General features: G+C 39.5%; 2 protein-coding genes across 3 annotated transcripts in view; one reads left to right on the top strand and one right to left on the bottom strand.

The window, feature by feature from the left end:
- The window catches only part of PLPP1 (phospholipid phosphatase 1), a 115,878-nt gene that overhangs the window by 33,905 nt on the left and 62,473 nt on the right, over positions 1 to 19,500 (top strand). Inside the window, exon 2 of one of the 2 annotated variants that reach the window (XM_017874189.1) lies at positions 9,774 to 9,928. The exons of the other annotated variant lie outside the window; for it this stretch is intronic. Within the exon in view, the coding sequence (XP_017729678.1) occupies positions 9,774 to 9,928 (155 nt within the window). The remainder of the gene's footprint in view (positions 1 to 9,773; positions 9,929 to 19,500) is intronic. 2 annotated transcript variants of the gene reach the window in all.
- On the bottom strand, positions 16,102 to 16,490 carry LOC108530984 (cytochrome c oxidase subunit 7C, mitochondrial-like). Its single transcript, XM_017874192.1, has one exon. It carries the CDS (start codon positions 16,422 to 16,424, stop codon positions 16,233 to 16,235), a length of 192 nt encoding a protein of 63 aa, XP_017729681.1. The 5' UTR covers positions 16,425 to 16,490; the 3' UTR covers positions 16,102 to 16,232.

Raw genomic sequence — 19,500 nt, 5'->3', positions numbered from 1 at the left:
AAATAAATAAATAATTTTAGAGAAATCAACTCATACCATATATAATGTTTTACTTATTTTGCCTGGTTTTATGATCTATACTCATTGTTTTTTTTTTTGTTTTAATTTTTTAATTTTCCATATTTTATGGTAGGATATCTGAAATATAAATATATTCTTACATCTCTTATATCTGAGGTATAAATATATATGTGATATATAAATATATTCTACCAGATTTTATGGTAGGATATCTGAAATATAAATACTTTTTTGATAGGATATCTGATATATAAATATATTCCCAGATTTTATGTTAGGATATCTGAAATATAAGTACAAATATATTCCTATAAGAATATATTTGTATTTCAGGTATATATGCAAGTACCTTAGCATGGTGGTGACTTATAGTAGGTGCTCAGTCAGTGTTTGTTTCCGTTCTTCTTGGACATATATGAGAAAGGCCATGGAAGATTATTAACTATTTATTTGTTTATTTTGAGTAGTGAAACTCTACTCACAGTCTGAGGACTCATGGAGTTGTTCACATCCATGAACAACCATGTTATGAATCTTTTAGTTATAAAGCAAACCTTTCTTGAGCATGTTTGTGTTTTCTCATTTAGGTTTATAAATTGCTCTGAGACTAGCAGGATTACTGTTTAAGTAAGAGTCTTGTGAGGTAGGCTGCCCGATTATTTTAGGTGCTTCCAGTAAGAGCAAATATTTTTTTACTGGTGAATAAGAGACCACATTATAATTTGTCCTTTTTACTGAGGGTGCATAGTATATTGTATACTGTAAACTTGTATAGTATGTGAAAACTTTTAAAATAGGAATCTTGGAACAAAGTCATAGATGTCTAACTCGTTTACTAACTCTGAGGATGTGGAGGATGGATATGGACATAGGAAGTTCAACATGTGTATGTATCATGGAGTGGGATATGTAGGTATGTAATCTGTGATACAATTTCAGATCTGAGAGTTTCTAGTGGTTCTAGAGAAGAGAATAGGATGGATCTGGAGCTGTTGTTAATTATTTGTAAAGTCCTACTTTGAAGTGTGATTGCTTTTTACTCTTCAGCGTCTCCTTTGGAAATCTTCTTATTCTACTTTCCTGCAGGGAATTTGTGGACCCCCGTTTTGGGTGGATCAGTAAAGAGGATGCCATTGGGGCCTCAACTTCTTTTCTCTTTGAGGAAAGAGTGAGGGGTGCTGCTGAGAGAAGTGCTTCTACAGTAGCCATATTTGAAGCTTTGCTTGGAGGTAATGCTGGAGTGTACACAAATTGCCTTCAAGATTCCAGTAGTTTGTGATTTACAGATTTGTTTGAGCAGTTAACATGGGTATATTCAGTTTGTTTATCTTTGTTAGCAGTTTGTGTTCCCAATGGAAAACAGCTTAAGAAAGAGTTGCTAGAGTATAGGATTGTAAGTGCTTCCCTAGCGTGTTCTTGGACTTCAGATTGTTCACCTTTTTTTTGTGTGTGTCTTCTTGGTTTGTTTGTTTGAATTTGAGCCTTTCGGCGTGACAAATAACATACGGCTTTTCAGGATCTGACTTTATGGTTACATAAGATTATTGTTTATATGTTTCAGAAGCTTTACTAACTTGTTTATTCATTCATTCCATAAATATTCCTTGAAATGCTTACTCTAAGCAAGATTATGCAGTCATGTTACTGGGTGGTAATTAGGGAAAGGGAAAGATGGGAATTATATTTTGCAGGTACAACAAAGGCTGAAGAGGTGTGTGTGTACGTTTTAGATACACACACATCAATATGTACGCAGAGATACAATCCACAGTTCTATAGGAATAACTTCCTAAACATCTTTAGAATCTACCTCTTTTTCCTGTTCCCCTTGTTGTTTCTTTGTTTCAGGCCCTTAACATCTCTCATATACACTAGTATTTCTTGCCTCTGGCCTTGCCCTCTCTTCTGTCTTCACACTGTTTTTTTCCTTTACACAACTCTTTTCACAGCCCCTCCATTAGGGCACGTATTAGAATTGTGTCTCCTTGTTACCCACAGAATAAAACCCAATATTCTTAATATGTAGTCTTAATATACACTCTGCAAATAGCCGCTTTATTAGTCTCTCTTGAGTTACTCACTTTTAGGTTTCAGCTCTCTACTGAGACCCCAACTGGCTTTACCTTCTCTTCCCTCCTGGTCCTGCTTATCTTCCATTGCCCCTGTGGACCTGCTTTCTGTCATCGCCTTCCCTGCCCTCAGTCTCAAGAGCCTGAGACTGGCTTCTAGATGGGTTTGGACAATGGATAGCACTGGCAGGAGGAGAGTAGAGTTGCTGTGTTTATTTTCCTGGCTTCCTCCTACAAGATCGTGTCATGTTGGCTCTCCCAGAGGCCATGGCTCATATCATGGGGCCCTCTTTGTCCTTTCAAGTCTGTAGATGATAGCAGCTTCAGGAGGCTGCACTGTCTTTTGACTGTGCCCACATTTTTCATACCTTGTAAATAATCCCTTTCTTAAACTCTCCTTAAATTACTCAGTTTGAGGGTGCTATCTGTTTCCTGCTGGGATCCTGATGGCTGTGTTGCCCAAACCTAAATGTCAGTCATGCTTGCAGTTACAGCTATGTTATTTTCTGGTAGTACTGATTTCCCTCTTTCATTAAAAGTTCTGTGGTGGGTGGATATGCTGGTTTATATGTGTAATACCAGCACTTTGGGAGGCCGAGGCAGGAGGATTGCTTGAGTTCAGGAGTTTGAGACCAGCCTGGGAAACAGTGAGACTCTGTCCCTACCAAAAAAAAAAAAAAAAAAAAAATTAGCCAGGAATGGTGGCACATGACTGTAGTCACAGCTGCTTGGGAGGCTGAGGTGAGAGGATTGCCTGAGCCCAAGAGTTCAAGGTTACAATGAACTATGGTCATGCCACTGGACCCCACCCTAGGTGACAGAGGAAGACCCAGTTTCTTAAAAAAAAAAAAAATTATTTGAGGTCTTTTTCATTCTTCCCCTCTTTTAGTCTTTTTTCCTTTCTTCTTTCCTGGCATTGCAGCTGCTGTATTATGGCAATGGAAATGTTTGAATGGATAACTAGGGGATGGACATCTGAGTTTCCCTGTTGTGTAGCATAATATTCATTTAAATGTCTGAAATGAGATCTTTAGAGAAACTTGGGGAAGGGAGTGGGTACAGGAATCAGTATAGTCACTTTAATAATTTGATTTTTATTTCATTCTTTTCAAAATAAATTTAGTACTTCTTTTTCTTTACCTTCTACATATTAGGGATTAACATTGATTTACTTTAGTCTTTCTCTTTGTAAAATGCATTTTAGATTTATTCCATTGGAGTATTTTATAATAGCACATATTTGAGGAAGTATATATGATATATATAGATTTCAACTATCACTGAACTGAGGAGAATATGGGAACATCTGTTTGCATCTATCCAGGTATTCATGTGTCTGTTTTCCTTGACATATCATAGAAGTAGTGCACTAAGAGCAGACATACATGCCTAACAGTTGTGTTTAGCAAGATCAAAATATGTATGTGGTACTGTCACCCATGGCCCTGATAGGAAACAGATGGCATATTCAAGCTGGATAATTTGAAGAGGATTAAATGAAGCAAGTATTCACAAATAGGTGGGAGAGTTTAGAAAATCAACAAGAGATATTGTAGTATCCTGGGCTAGCAACAGAGAGGATGGGAATATTGCCCCTTAGACCTGAAGTACAAAGAGAAGGAGTGCTACCCCAAAAAGAGAGCTGTGTGGAGAAGGCTGTCTGATAGCAGCTGTAGTCCCAGGTAGAGGATGAGTCACCATGCCCGGCGGTTATTACAGAATTTAAAAGTGACTCCTTTTTTTTTTTTTGAGACGGAGTCTCGCTCTGTCACCCCGGCTGGAGTGCTGTGGCTGGATCTCAGCTCACTGCAAGCTCCGCCTCCCGGGTTTACGCCATTCTCCTGCCTCAGCCTCCCGAGTAGCTGGGACTACAGGCGCCGCTACCTCGCCTGGCTAGTTTTTTGTATTTTTTAGTAGAGACGGGGTTTCACTGTGTTAGCCAGGATGGTCTCGATCTCCTGACCTCGTGATCCGCCCGCCTCGGCCTCCCAAAGTGCTGGGATTACAGGCTTGAGCCACCGCGCCCGGCAAAAGTGACTCCTTTTAAGGAAATTTTAATTAAGAGAAAAATATCCTAGAACTATGATTAGGGTCAAAACAGTATCTATGTTCTTTAGATATTAAAGGAGAAAGTGTATCTGTCCTAAGAAAGTGTTTATAAGGAGAAGAATCTTCTTAGAACACTAACTTTAACACAGAACTCTCAGCACTACTCTAAAAAATTAACATTAAAAATAATCTCCGTTGGGTATGGTGGCTCATGTCTGTAATCCCAGCAGTTTGGGAGGCTGAGACAGGTAGATCACTTGAGGGCAGGAGTTCAAGATGAGCCTGGCCAACATGGTGAAAACCCATCTTTACTGAAACTACAAAAATTAGCCGGGCTTGGTTGCACGTGCCTGTGGTCCCAGCTAATCAGGAGGCTGAAATCGGAGAATCAGTTGAAAACTGAGAGGCGGAGGTTGCAGTGAGCCAAGGTCGCACCTCTGCACTATGCAGCCTGGGCCACAGAGTAAGACTCTGTCTCAAAACAAAAACAAAACCAAAACAAAACAAAACAAAACAAAAAAATGATCTCAGTAGCAGATAAAGACTATTCCATTGTGTTTTGGAATAGAGGTATCTGTTTACTCTGGAGGGATGGACATGCCTCTCTGTGTGTGTGTAATACATATGAACGGTAGAGGACATAATTTTGACATATTTAACTTGAAGAAAGGGATGCTTAGACAATAACCGAATATTGAACAACGCTCCACACTAAGTTTCTTTATGAAGATACCATTGTTGTATTAGTGGAGATGGTATAATATAGTCTCAGTAAAGACTTAAATCTTTACTCAGTTCTCATCCTCCTTGATGTCTTAGCATTTGACATATTAGATTTACCATGTACTAGATACTCTGAGCTTTGGTTTTTGTATCACAACGTTGTCCTACTTCTCTATTGTTCATTCATTATTTTGTTTAAAGAATGGCCAGATATGCTGCTGAACAAGACAGACACAGCCCTTGCCCCTTGGAGCCTGTTAGCATCCTTTCTTTCTCTCCACCTATAGCCTCTTTTCATGTTTTCTCTGTGGATATTCGTCCTTAGCTGATTGCTTTGTCTCTTTCAGTCTTGATTTGCCTTCTGTAAGAACTGTTTTATTCTCCTAGTTTAAGTTGCAACTTCTAATGCCAACAACTTACACATCTTTCTCTACTTCTGATCTTTACCCTGCATTTTATTCACTTAGTCATTTAATACAATTTTTTTTTTTTTTTGAGACAGAGTTTTGCTCTTGTTGCCCAGGCTGGAATGCAATGACGCCATCTTGGCTTACCACAACCTCCGCCTCCTGGGTTCAAACGATTCTCCTGCCTCAGCCTCCTGAGTAGCTGGGATTTTGGGTGCCTGCCACCATGCCTGGCTAATTTTTTTATTTTTTATTTTTTTAGTAGAGATGGGGTTTTGCCATGTTGGCCAAGCTAGTCTTGAACTCCTGACCTTGTGATCCACCCACCTTTGCCTCCCAAAGTGCTGGGATTACAGGTGTGAGCCACTGTGCCTGGCCAATAAATTTTTGTTCAGATCTGTGTGCCTGGTACAAAGGATACAAAAGTGATAAAGATAGCCTTTGACCTCTGAGTTGGTGACACACACATAAAAAGTTAAAGTACAGTGTGTTAGACATATGTACATGGTGCCATGGGACAGATAAGAAGGGAGTACCTGGCTTGGACTTCAAGGAGAAATGAGAGAGCAACTATCCCCAGTAGAAGGCTGAGCATTTCAAATCCCTATGAAACCTAGGGTTTTGAAAACAGTATGTTTCGGCAACAGCAAGTGGTTCTGTGTGATTGGAGCCTTAAGGGGCCAGTGGAAGATGAGGCTGAGCATTTAGGGAGGCGTCAGATGGCCCCAAAGGCAGTATTCTCAATACTAAACTAACATTCTTCCACTATAAATGAGCTTCCCCTGGCAACTTCTCATTTCTATCAATGGAACTTTCATTCTTCACATGTCCAAACCTTGAAGTGCCATCTCCAGGTCTGTCCCAGCATTTGTGATCAGCCCACAAATTTTGTATCATTTCTGTATTCAAAACATTCTTCTGTGCATCCTATTCTGTTTCCACTATCTACACACTACTTATCACCTAATTAGTAGATTATTTCAAAACTGTAAATACTTGTGTTTCTTCTTGCTCTCTCTCTCTTTTTTTTTTTTTTCCTGGAAGTTAATTTCTAAACTTCCTCATTTTACCATGTTGCTGACCCTCAGCAAAAGAGGATAGTGATATTTTATTTCCTACAAACTTACATCATTTCAAGTGTTTTAAACCCATAATCCTTTTTCTTTCTTTGGAGTTGGGAGTCTTGCTCTGTCACCCATGTTGGAATGTAGTGGCATAATCATGGCTCAACATAGCCTCGAATTGTTGGGCTCCAGTGATTCTTCCGCCTCAGCTTCCCAAATATCTGGGACTATAGGTGTGTACCACTATGCTCAGCTAGTTTTTTTTTTTTTTTTTTTGAGATGGAGTCTCACTCTGTCGCCCAGCCTGGAGTACAGTGGCGCAATCTCAGCTCACTGCAACCTCCGCCTCTCAGGTTCAAGCGATTCTCCTGCCTCAGCCTTCCAAGTAACTGGGACTACAGGTGCATTCTACCACGCCCAGCTAAGTTTTTGTATTTTTAGTATAGACAGGGTTTCATCGTGTTAGCCAAAATGGTCTTGATCGCCTGACCTTGTGATCCACCCGCCTCGGCTTCCCAAAGTGCTGGGATTATAAGCATGAGCCACCTCACCCGGCCTCCCAGCTAATTTTTAAAAATACTTTTTAGAGACAAAGTCTTGCTGTGTTGCCCAGAGTGGTCTTGAACTTCTGGCCTCAAGTGATCCTCTTGCCTTAGCCTCCCGAATCACTGGGATTACAGGTGTTAGTCACTGTGCCTGACTCCTATAATCTTTTAATAAACACAAAAATCTCAAGCACTGTTATTCCCATGAAAAACCATAGAATTGCAGAATTCAGAGATAATCTGTAGCAAATAATACATTGTTCCATTAACTTTCAGTTTTTTTTTCCTCCTTCTTTTTTTTTTTGAGACAGGGTGTTGTCGTGTTACCCAGGCTGGGGTGCAGTGGTGTAAACATGGCTTACTGAAGCCTTTACCTCTCGGGCTCAAGGTATCCTCCTCCCTCACCCTCCCGAGTAACTGGGACTACAGGCACATGCCACCATGCCCAGCCAATTAAAAAATTTCTTTTGTAGAGATGAGGTCTCAATATGTTGCCCAGACTAGTCTTGAACTCCTGAACTCAAGGGGTCCTTCTGCCTCAGCCTTTCAACATGTTGGGTTTATAGGTGTGACCCACTGTACTCAGCCTACTTTGAGTTCTTATCGTGAACATGGCATGTACTATACTGAGTGAGGTTTTTAAAGGACAGGTTCCCCTTCTTCCAATCATATCTTCCTTGCTGCAATTCTAACCTGTTAACCTAGCCAGATCACTTGTCTCCATGGGAGGCCATATATTCCCTAATTCTAGAAAGAGATAGCTTGTGTTGGAATCCTGGTTCCACCACTTTCTAGTTTCAGCAATGTTCGTCATTTCTCTAAGCTTCAACAACGTTATATGAAAAAAGCAAGTAGTAATAATACCTACTTCACAGAGGTAAGGATTGAGTTAATCTATGTGGCCTAATTCCCAGCATGTGCAAGCATGCAATACATGTTTGCTACAAAATGTATGTACCTTGAAAACTTCTTGCTCATTCCCTTTGTGCTCTTGTTGCAATTCTCATGCTTCCCTGCCTTCCTCTACCACTAAATGGTCTCCCCGTGCTCCTCCCTATTGCCTGTGTTTTACCTGTCATTTCAAGTTCAACTCAGTTGCCTCTTCTTTAATAGTCTTTTCTAACTCCTCCAGTTTATGTTGAGCTCTGAATTCCTATAGGTCCTGCTATGGCATTTTAGTAATTATATTCCTATTTTTGTGGCATATTTCTGCCTTTTATGGTATTTCTTCTTAACTTTACATGTAATAAAAGAGTTATGGAATTACTATCTCAGTCAAGATACAGAACAGTTTCATCATTTTCCCCAAAAAATCTGCCTTGGGATTTCTTTTTAAACAATTTACTGGGTATACATTCTTTTTCTGCATATACAATTTAGGTTCTTGAATTTAGTATTTGTTTTATACAAATTTGTCTTCCCTAAGTATGGCTTAGTATTGCGCATACAGTGAGTGAGTAGATGCTTGAATGTTTGAATTGTATAAAACAAAGCCTAAAAGCGTGGTAAATTTGAACTTTTTTTTTTTTTTGAGATGGAGTCTCCCTCTGTTGCCCAGGCTGGAGTGCAGTGGCCGAATCTTGACTCACTGCAAACTCCGCCTCCCGGATTTACGCCATTCTTCTGCCTCAGCCTCCCGAGTAGCTGGGACTACAGGCGCCCGCCACCTCGCCCGGCTAGTTTTTTGTATTTTTTAGTAGAGATGGGGTTTCACCGTGTTAGCCAGGATGGTCTCTGATCTCCTGACCTCGTGATCCACCCGTCTCAGCCTCCCAAAGTGCTGGGATTACAGGCTTGAGCCACCGCGCCCGGCCTTGAACATCTTAAGAAACCACTAATTTAAATTATTTAACTTTGATCTTTCAGGGTCATTTTATTTAGGTACAAAATTTCAACTGAAAATTATTTCAGTATAACTTGTTAAAAGTGGTTTTGGAGCCTTGCCAGGACTAATAAAACCAGGTGTTTGTTTGTCTTTGCAAAACAAAAGGCTTTTTCTATTTTTATTACTGAATATATACTTATGGTTCCTATCATTTTCTTTCTCTCTCTTTCTTTTTTTTTTTTTCCTGAGATGGAGTCTTGCTCTGTCGACCAGGCTGGAGTGCAGTGGTGCAATCTCGACTCACTACAACCTCTGCCCCCTGGGTTCAAGTGATTCTCCTGCTTCAGTCTGCCCAGTAGCTGGGACTACAGGTGTGCACCACCACGCCTGGCTAATTTTTGTGTTTTCAGTAGAAATGGGGCTTCACCATATTGGCCAGGCTCGTCTTGAACTCTTAATGTCAAGTGATCTGCCCGCCGTGGCCTCCCAAAGTGCTGGGATTACAGGCATGAGCCACTGCACTTGGCTTGGTTTCTATTGTTTTCTAACCCTATTAGTTTAAATTCTAATGTAGAAAAATATTTAAAAATTCTAATGTGAAGCAAAGTTCTACATGTTTCTTCTCCTGGATGGTATTTGGCTGTTATGATATTAATTACTGAATTTATTTATGGAATTTTGCCTTTTTTCTTGAACACAGTTCAATATAAAGCAATTCAATTAAAAACGAATTAACTATAGATTGCAAAATGGAAAACCTTCCTGTTTTCTCAGCTTTATTTTTCCATGGGCCAATTTTGCTCTCCTTGTAGAAGTCTCTTTTATTGGTTATTTCTAAAATCGGAGGTCAATGCAAGTAATAGTATTTATACTTGGAAAAAGGTGGGGCTGATGTGGACAAGCAAATGATGCTGCATGATTTTCTTAATCTTTGCCCTTGGGTATAATGGAGATCCATCTCCAGAGAGGGTAAAATATGGCTAGGATTTGCATCCCATTCAGTAGACTTTACTTTCTAATGAAGTGAATTGAGTTTAATCATGTGTGTCTTTTTTTCCCTTCCCCAACAGCTTCCATGCCTATGGCTGTTCTAAAATTGGGCCAAATATATCCATTTCAGAGAGGCTTTTTCTGTAAAGACAACAGCATCAACTATCCGTACCATGACAGTACCGTCACATCCACTGTCCTCATCCTAGTAGGGGTTGGCTTGCCCATTTCCTCTGTAAGTAAATTAATAAGTAGGTAGTGATGGGTTTGTTGTGCTGGAGGTTGGATGAAGTATGGAGTTGGGACGGGGGTAAATCCACAGTACTGTCTTCACCAGTGTTAATATGGTGAATGATTGCTTGAGGAATATACCCACTGTTTCAGTCCAGAGGCAGTGTTTCTCCAGTTAAAGGTGGGTGTTACCCAGAACAACTTGATGTCATTCTGTAAGAATGATACAGTGATTATTTTTGAATAGGAGAGTCTTTTTGAGTCATTTGGACCAACTCCTGTCAGTAAACAAATGAAGAAACTTAGGGCCAGACACTTGTTAAAGCCCAGTAAGCTATTGTATGGCAGAGCTGAAACTAAGATTATGCTTGCTTTATCATACTGTTAAGTGGAAATTGAGGCCATGAAAAAGGAAAACGTTTGCATGTTAAATTTGAGAAAACAAACTCAGCAGAAAGATCACAAATATATATGCAGAATAAAATTATCAGAATACATTAAGATATGTCACTGTTAGCTGGGTGTGGTGGCTCACACCTGTAATCCCAGCACTTTGGGAGGCCGAGGCGGATGGATCACCTGAGGTCAGCAGTTCAAGACCAGCCTGACCAACATGGAGAAACCCCTTCTCTACTGAAAATACAGAAGTAGCTGAGTGTGGTGGCGCATGCCTGTAACCCTAGCTACTCAGGAGGCTGAGGCAGGAGAATTGCTTGAAGCCGGGAGGTGGAAATTGCAGTGAGCAGAGATCACGCCATTGAACTCCAGCCTGGGCAACAAGAGCGAAACTCTGTCTCAAAAAAAAAAAAAAAAAAGAAGTCACTGTTTCTTACTTTGTACTGTCCTTCGGATAGTTCATCAGTTTGTAGGATAATACTGGGTTTCACTGTTTTAAGTAATTAAAAACTGTCATTCTAGGTTAAGATTCACAAACTAGGTTCAGATTGCCACTTGGGATATTATGCCTACTTTCTTTACCCTTGGCTCTCATTCCTAAGTCTTGCCATTGTCATTTTATGTGACTTGAAAATAGAAGGGAAGGAGCAAGGTGAAGATTTACCTCCTTGAGTGTCTTGGCAGTGAAGCATATCACACCATGTTTCTCCTCTGGCCACCTGTCTTGTTACTTGGCTGTCCTAGATATATGACTTACAAAAATTTAGTGTCTCAGTAAACTCAGCAACCTTGTTCTGCTGTAGGACTGGCTGGCTTTTCTCTCTCTATTTTGCTCCCAAATTGGCTAAGAATAATAACCTAGTTGTTTGTTTTTCCAGTTTATGTATCTGAGTTCATTTTGTCTTTTTGTCTGGTAGATTTTTTTCTAATGGCCATCAGCTCAGTACTTTGAAGGTGAAGGGATCTAGTATTTTATTATGTTCTAAGAGATACAAGTATTAATATATTCTTATAATTCTAATTTGATTATAGCTACTTTTATGGGAGTAAAATGATAGAAAAATCTAGCATAAAATCTAGGATTTAGTTTAAGGAGATACTTCTTTTTCTAAAAAATAAATCCCACCATAACTGGTTACTTAAATTTTAGCCATTCAACTTAGGAGAAACTGTGTGCAGGGAAGTATTGCCACTTGGATGACAATAGACGGTGTTACTGTACTATATGAAGTACTAAGTAGTTGTGGTAGCCATGATTTTGAGCAACTATTGCTAGATAAAGTTTCTTTTTTAAAAAAAAAAACTTGCCCCTGTATTTGAGGAGATAATTGCTTGAGAGTGAATAAATTAATTGTAATAATAATAATAATATATATANACCATAACTGGTTACTTAAATTTTAGCCATTCAACTTAGGAGAAACTGTGTGCAGGGAAGTATTGCCACTTGGATGACAATAGACGGTGTTACTGTACTATATGAAGTACTAAGTAGTTGTGGTAGCCATGATTTTGAGCAACTATTGCTAGATAAAGTTTCTTTTTTAAAAAAAAAAACTTGCCCCTGTATTTGAGGAGATAATTGCTTGAGAGTGAATAAATTAATTGTAATAATAATAATAATATATATATATATTTTTTTTTTGAGATCGAGTTTTGCTCTTGTTGCCCAGGCTGGAGTGCAGTGGTGTAATCTTGGCTCACTGCAATCTCTGCCTCCCAGGTTCAGGTGATTCTCCTGCCTAACTCTCCTAAGAAGCTGGGACTATAGGCATGCGCCGCCATGCCCAGCTAATTTTTGTATTTTTTAGTAGAGATGGGGTTTCACCATATTGGCCAGGCTGGTCTTGAACTCCTGACCTCAAGCAATCTACCCTGCTTCAGCTCAGGTTCAAGTGATTCTCCTGCCTCAGCCTCTCAAGTAGCTGGAATTACAGGTGCTTGTCACCACGCCCAGCTAATTTTTGTATTTTTAGTAGAGATGGGGTTTCACTGTGTTGGCCACCTGGCAACATGCACCTGGCCCATAATCTTTTATTAATTAAAAAAAAAAGATTATAAAGTAGAAAGAGAAAATAAATAGCCCTTAGTTCTACTACCTGAAGACAACTACTGGTGGCATTTTGATGTTTCCTTTAGTTTGACAGTTTTTTGTTGTTGTTGCTGCTGCTGTTTGTTTTTTATTTTTATTTTTTTTGAGATGGAGTCTTGCTCTGTTGCCCGGGCTGCAGTGCAGTGGCACAGTCTCGACTCAGTGCAACCTCCACCTCCCAGGTTCAAGCAATTCTCCTGCCTCGACCTCCCAAGTAGCTGAGACTACAGGCATGCACCACCACACCTGGCTAATTTTTGTAGTTTTAGTAGAGACGGTGTTTTACCATGTTGGCCAGGCTGGTCTCAAATTCCTGACCTCAGGTGATCCACCTGCTTTGTAATCCCAAAGTGCTGGGATTACAGGCGTGGGCCACCACACTCAACCTAGTTTGACAGTTTTTATGTCATTGTGAGCACACCACAGATTTAGTTTTGTGCTTTGTTTTTTTACTTATCTTTATAACATTTTTTTTTTTTTTGGTTATAGTATTATAATATCAAACAGCTTAAATAGCAATAAGGCTAAATTTTTTTTTAAGGAGTGGAAAAAGAGTATCAATCTTTGAGTTCTTGGGTATTAATTCCTGTGAGTTTGCTGTTAGAATTGACCTGGAAAAATATTTTAATGCCAGTGATTTATTTATTTATTTGTTTTGAGATGGAGTCTTGTCCTGTTGCCCAGGCTGGAGTGCAGTGGCATGATCTTGGCTCACTGCAACTGCAGCCTTCCCCTCCTTGGTTCAAGCAATTCTCCTGCCTCAGGCTCCTGAGTAGCTGGAACTACAGGCATGTACCACCATGCTCGGCTAATTTTTTGTATTTTTTTTTTTTTTTGAGACGGAGTCTCACTCAGTTGCCCAGGCTGCAGTGCAGTGGCACGATCTTGGCTCACTGCAAGCTCCCCCTCCCGGGTTCATGCCATTCTCCTGCCTCAGCCTCCCAAGTAGCTGGCACTACAGGCGCCTGCTGCCACGCCCGGCTAATTTTTTGCATTTTTAGTAGAGATGGGGGTTTCACCGTGTTAGCCAGGATGGTCTCGATCTCCTGACCTTGTGATCCGCCCGCCTCAGCCTCCCAAAGTGCTGGGATTACAGGTGTGAGCCAGTGCGCCCGGCCAATTTTTTGTTTTTTTAATAGACAGGGTTTCACCATATTGGTCAGGCTGGTCTTGAACTTCTGACCTCAGGTGATCCGCCAGCCTTGACCTCCCAAAGTACTGGGATTACAGGCATGAGCCACCAGTCCTGGCTTAATGCCAATTTATTTTTAATTAAAGAAGTATTATTTGGCCAGTTTCTGGGCCTTAAATGTGCTTGAATGTGCAGGAAGGGATTCTTGCAAATTCTTAGGGCAGATTTGTTTGTTTTAATAGTTTGTGTATGACATCTGTTGTTATATATAGAAAATAACTTATTTTCTATAAAATGAATTATTTTTGCTTAATGTAACTTTAATATAATATGCCTTATAATTTGATCAGAAATAAGATTTCGGGTGATAGAAAATCTGTATTTTAAAGTAGTGATTTATTTTTACAATGCGGGGTTCATAATTTTTTAAAAAAATATATTCTTTACTGTTTCTTCTTTAGCTATCCAAAAGGTGCCACATTCAGAAAACTATAGATTTCTGCATTATTTGGCTTTTACATTTTGTTGTTGTTGTTGTTTTGAACTTTAATGATCCATATTAGATTTGACAGCAGACTTTTTTTTTTTCCCATCATTTTGGCTTTGTGTAGTTCTACCTTCTCCCTTGGTAATTTGTGATATATTTTATAAATTCTTATGTTTCTAGAAAAGGTAAGACTTTTTGTATGCAAACTTTCAGAGTAATGTTAGTAACAATAAAGTTAGTATTAAATCCATACGTTGCAATGAATAATATAGTTTGTATAAATTTAAAAATTTATAGTTTCAGGATACAAAACTTGCCTATGTTTAATAGGCTATTTTAAATTGACTTGAGTACCGACTGTAAGTAGTTGCTTTTCTTAAGTCATGATTACTGTATGACATAACCTTTTAGCAAAAATATTTAGCCTAAAATAACAGTATAGCCAATGCTTGTGACCAACTTATAAAACTCTTTCTAAAGAGTGATTGTATTATTCATGGTGACCTAAAACTGGAAATGTACATGGATGTTTGTGAAAAGGGCTTAATCACTTTTTTTTTTGAGGTGGAGTCTCGCTCTGTTGCCTAAGCTGGAGTGCAATGGTGCGATTTCAGCACGCTGCAACCTCCACCTCCCGAATTCAAGCAATTCTCCTGCCTCAGCCTCCTGAGTAGCTGGGATTACAGGCGCATGCCACCAATGCCCAGCTAATGTTTGTATTTTTAATAGAGATGGGGTTTCACTATGTTAGTCAGGCTGGTCTTGAACTCCTGACCTCATGATCTGCCCACCTCGGCCTCCCAAAGTGTTGGGATTACAGGTGTGGGCCACCGTGCCCGACCAAGGCTTAATCACTTCATATGTTTTATTTTATTGTATTATATTTTTTGAGATGGTGTCTCACTCTTGCCCAGACTGGAGTGTAGTGGTGTGATCTCAGCTCACTGCAACCTCCGCCTCCCGGGTTGAAGTGCTTCTCCTGCCTCAGCCTTCCGAGTAGCTGGGACTACAGGCCTGTGGCACTATAACTGGCTAATTTTTTGTATTTTTAGTAGAGATGGAGTTTCACCATGTTGGCCAGGCTGGTCTTGAACTCCTGACCTCAAGCAATCCACCCACCTCGGCCTCCCAAAGTGCTGAGATTACAGGTGTGAGCCACTGCATCCAGCCACTTTATATATTTTATAACTTAGTGAAAAACAGATGACTACCTCAAAGAAAAATGGGGAAAGGGCATGACTAGAAAGCTGTCAGTAGAAGAAAATTGTCAAGAAATATAAAGAAATGCTTTAACATTTAACATTTCTTAAGACTTAGTCTTAAGTTCATATTAAAGCAACACTGAGAACACAGTTTGGCCTGTCACAGTAGCAAAGGTAAGAACTTTCCCAGCTTATCAAGCGTAGAAAACAGGTGTTCTCATACACAAATCTGGCAGGGGTATAAATTGGCATTAAAAAGAGTGTATTGTTGGACCTATAAATTATACCGGAAGGAATTTATCCTGGAAATAAGTTGCATGTAGAGAATGAGTTACAGGACAGTTGATTACAGTACTTTTTTTTTTTTTTTTTTTGAGACGGAGTCTCGCTCTGTCACCCAGGCTGGAGTGCTGTGGCCGAATCTCAGCTCACTGCAAGCTCTGCCTCCCGGGTTCACGCCATTCTCCTGTGTCAGCCTCCCAGGTAGCTGGGACTACAGGCGCTGCCACGTCGCCCGGCTAGTTTTTTATAGTTTTTAGTAGAGACGGGGTTTCACCGTGTTAGCCAGGATGGTCTCGATCTCCTGACCTCGTGATCCGCCCGTCTCGGCCTCCCAAAGTGCTGGGATTACAGGCTTGAGCCACCGCGCCCGGCCTGATTACAGTACTTTTTATAGAAGAAAATTGGAAATAAATAATTTAGCTGTAGGGGACTGTTTTATGATTTATTCTAGTGATGAAATATTATATTCATTTCATAATTTTGATAATATTGACATGGAAAGATTTTGTAATAATTGAGAGTAAAGGGAGAAGAATAGTAATGGTTCTCTCTGAATAGTGGGATTATTAGTATCTGAGATATTTTCTTTTTTTTTCATGTCATAAGTTTATTGACAAACATATCTAGTATGCCATGAGTTAGAGTTTGATCCATTTCCAGAGGCTGTATCTCTTAAAATGCTCTTCATATCTGTTAAATGGACGAACTGAAACATCCTTATGATTTAAGCAGTTGGTGTCTTACTATAAGGAAGGGTGCAGCAAATGCAGATCCAAAGTACAAACACATCTTAACTAGTAACGCCCACTTGTTTTCCACTGAAAATGGCAAATTCTTCCCAGGGCCCTCCTCATAGTGGCTCCTACGGATCACAGAGGTTGTGAACCTCCGGATGCTGTGGCCCAACATGGCGCTGCTGGAAGCTCTGCGAAAGGCGCAGAGACCGAGGACGGATGAAATGGCGGCACCTCACTAAGACCGAGATATTTTCATTTTATCTCTTATATTTTCTGTTTTTTCCCCTCACTTGAACATTGTTTTTTCAAATAAGGAAGCCTATTTTATTTTTTAAAACCCATTAGAAATTTTCTGTTTTCATTTTCATATACCTGAAGTTTAAATGCCTTAACTATATACCCATTTTTACATAGTATTGTGGAAGCTTATCTGTTATGTGTGTGGATTTTATCTGTTTCTAAGAAAGTGCCGAAAGAAAAAAAAAAAAGATACAAATAACTGTATTTTGAGAATTCACAGTAAATCAAACTTCACTCCTAGTCCTGTGGCTCAGCAGCTTATGTAGCTGACTAGGCTTTTTGGAAGTGATTGGTTGTCTATGAACCTGAGTGTACCTACACATACAAATGTAACTCCTTGAATGTGGAAAGTTTTTCTTGCGTGTTGCAGCATGCTATAATTCAATTCTGACATTAACTGCCTGGAGTTAGCATGAGAGTCCACGGATTTCAGGTCATTGTCCCCAATAAGACTGCTGTCACTGTAGTTTTCAGGTGCAAATTTGAAGTTCCCCAGGTTGTAACTCTGGGGGTTCCTGTGACCCTGTCAGGTTCGGTAATTGGCTAAAACAACTCATAGAACTCAGGAAATCATTTTACTTATGATTATAGTTTTATTATAAGGAATCAGAATGAGCCAAATTAAGATACACAGTCAAGGTCTCAGGGTGGGGGACAGCCTGAATGTAGAGCTTTTCTGTCCTCTCCCAGTGGCATCAAGATATGTCACTTTCCTGGCACATCGATGTGTTCACCAACCAGGCAGCTCCTCCAACCTTCAGTGTCCATTGTTTTTATTAGAGTTTTATTATGTAGTCATGATTGATTGAATCATTGGCCAAGCAATTGAACTTGATCTCTAGTTCCCCTCACCTCCTTGGAGGTTGAGCTGGTTTAAAGCCCTGTCCCTCTAATCACATGGTTAGTGTGACCAGCTCCCATCCTGAGTCATTCATTAGCCTAAACCCAAGTGTGAACCAAGGGGCTTAAGAATAACAAAGACACCCCTATTACTCAGAAAATTCTAAGGTTTTAGAGTCTCTCTCCCAGGGACAAAGGCCAGATTCTTTGTTATAGACTCCAGTCTCTGTACTTTTTACTCTGTAGCCTTGGTACCTTGAAAGTGTTTAAAGCACTCAGATGTTGGTTTGATACAATTTAAGATTTTAAAAAAAGTTTTCATTTTTTCCTTTCAATCTGCCAACCCAAGTTTACTTAGGAGTTGGAGACTTTCCATCTAATATGGGTTTCTATTGTTGAAAAAATGTATTCTGATACTTGTTAAAATGGTTAAGGAAAACTACTCAAGACTATTGCACCTGGGGTGGAGAACTCAACTCTGACTACAACAAGGAGAAGGGGGGATTTATGGGTGAGGGGAATCAGTGGATGGAAAATCATGAAGAGGAGACATCAAGGGTAGGAGATTCTTGTTAAGGCAGGCCAAAGATTTATATATGAAAGGTGGGGGATGAGGAATTTAATCATATATCAAGGGTGTTCAGATATCAAGGATAAGGGGCTTCTTGCTAAGCTGACTTAGCAGGACTTTTGCTAAGACTGGGCCTGTCCTGTCCTTGCACACCACACAAGGACAGGCTGACATGAAAGGCCAAGGTTGAGGCCTAGTTGAGAAGAGGGTTCACAGCTGGTTAACTAATGTTTGGTCAACTAAAGAGCCTTTGTCATCTATTAAAGATGAACTTTATCTTAAGTGTGCATTGCATAGTGAGTTAGTAGCTCATGGTAGAAAAACATCTATGTAAACATATCTTAATATGCAAAAAATCTTTGTCCTAGGTTAATTCAGAAATATGCATTATTTAAATCCCATTATGTCTCCATTTAATAGACCTCTCCATTTAATAGACCAAGTATTGGCCTATTAAAATTCCTTTAGGATGTGGATTGTTACAGTTTTTGGTTTGGGATTTTTGCAAAGTCATTCTACGTGTAAAAAATACAGAAATGGAAATAGCCTGTCAACCCAAAATTTCTAATAATGTAGTTTTTTTTTTTTTTTTTTTTGAGACAGAGTCTCCCTTTGTCACCCAGGCTGGAGTGCAGTGGTACGATCTTGGCTCACTGCAACCTCTACCTCCTGGGTTTAAGCAATTCTTGTGCCTTAGCTGGATTACAGGCATGTGCCACCATGCCTGGCTAATTTTTGTATTTTTGGTAGAGATGGGGTTTCACTGTATTGGCCAGGCTGGTCTTGATCTCCTGGCCTCATGTGATCCACCCACTTCGGCCTCCCCAAAGTGGTGGGATTACAGGCATGAGCCGCTGCACCTAGCCTCTAATAATGTACTTTGAATTATCCTTTTCAACTGATATTGTTTGTGTGTTAGCATAATAAAAAATGTCTAGCTTTTGTATACCGTTAAGCATGTGTATTTTCTGGCGTTGATTACTCAGATTTTACTATAAATATTGCTAGTGTAATAATATATGGACAATATCCACAATTTTAAAGGATAAAATATGACTTTTAAGAAATATTAAGAAATATTTTTTATTATTTTGGTAGTCTAATTGCTCCTAAGTTAATTTTAAAAAATCACTTTTACTCCCTTTATTAACACCTGAGGGGAAATAACACAGGATATATTTTTTGGGTTGAATTGTTATGGAATACCACATTTGTAAAGTTTGGGATTTGATAATGTTTTGGAAGATGAGGGAGATTATTTACTATAGATATGTGGATTTTCTGAAGTTCTTTGTTTTTGGTACATTGTTTGAAAAAATAATGTTTTTTTTTGAGAGGCTGCCCACAAAGCAGGTAACCGAGGTATAATTTTTATTATTTTGAATACCTTACTTAAATGGTAATAAGAAATTGCTAGTCTTGAGGAAGAAAGAATGAATGGGTTAATATGTTTATTTTTATAAGGTGTAAAGTAATATATAAGTAAAGTGTTCGGCCGGGCACGGTGGCTCAAGCCTGTAATCCCAGCACTTTGGGA

Source organism: Rhinopithecus bieti, unplaced genomic scaffold, assembly GCF_001698545.2.
Source record: "Rhinopithecus bieti isolate Rb0 unplaced genomic scaffold, ASM169854v2 scaffold_6513, whole genome shotgun sequence".
NCBI classification, from domain to species: Eukaryota; Metazoa; Chordata; class Mammalia; order Primates; family Cercopithecidae; genus Rhinopithecus; species Rhinopithecus bieti.
Note: the sequence above shows the minus strand (reverse complement) of the source record. Positions and strands in the feature narration are given on the sequence as shown.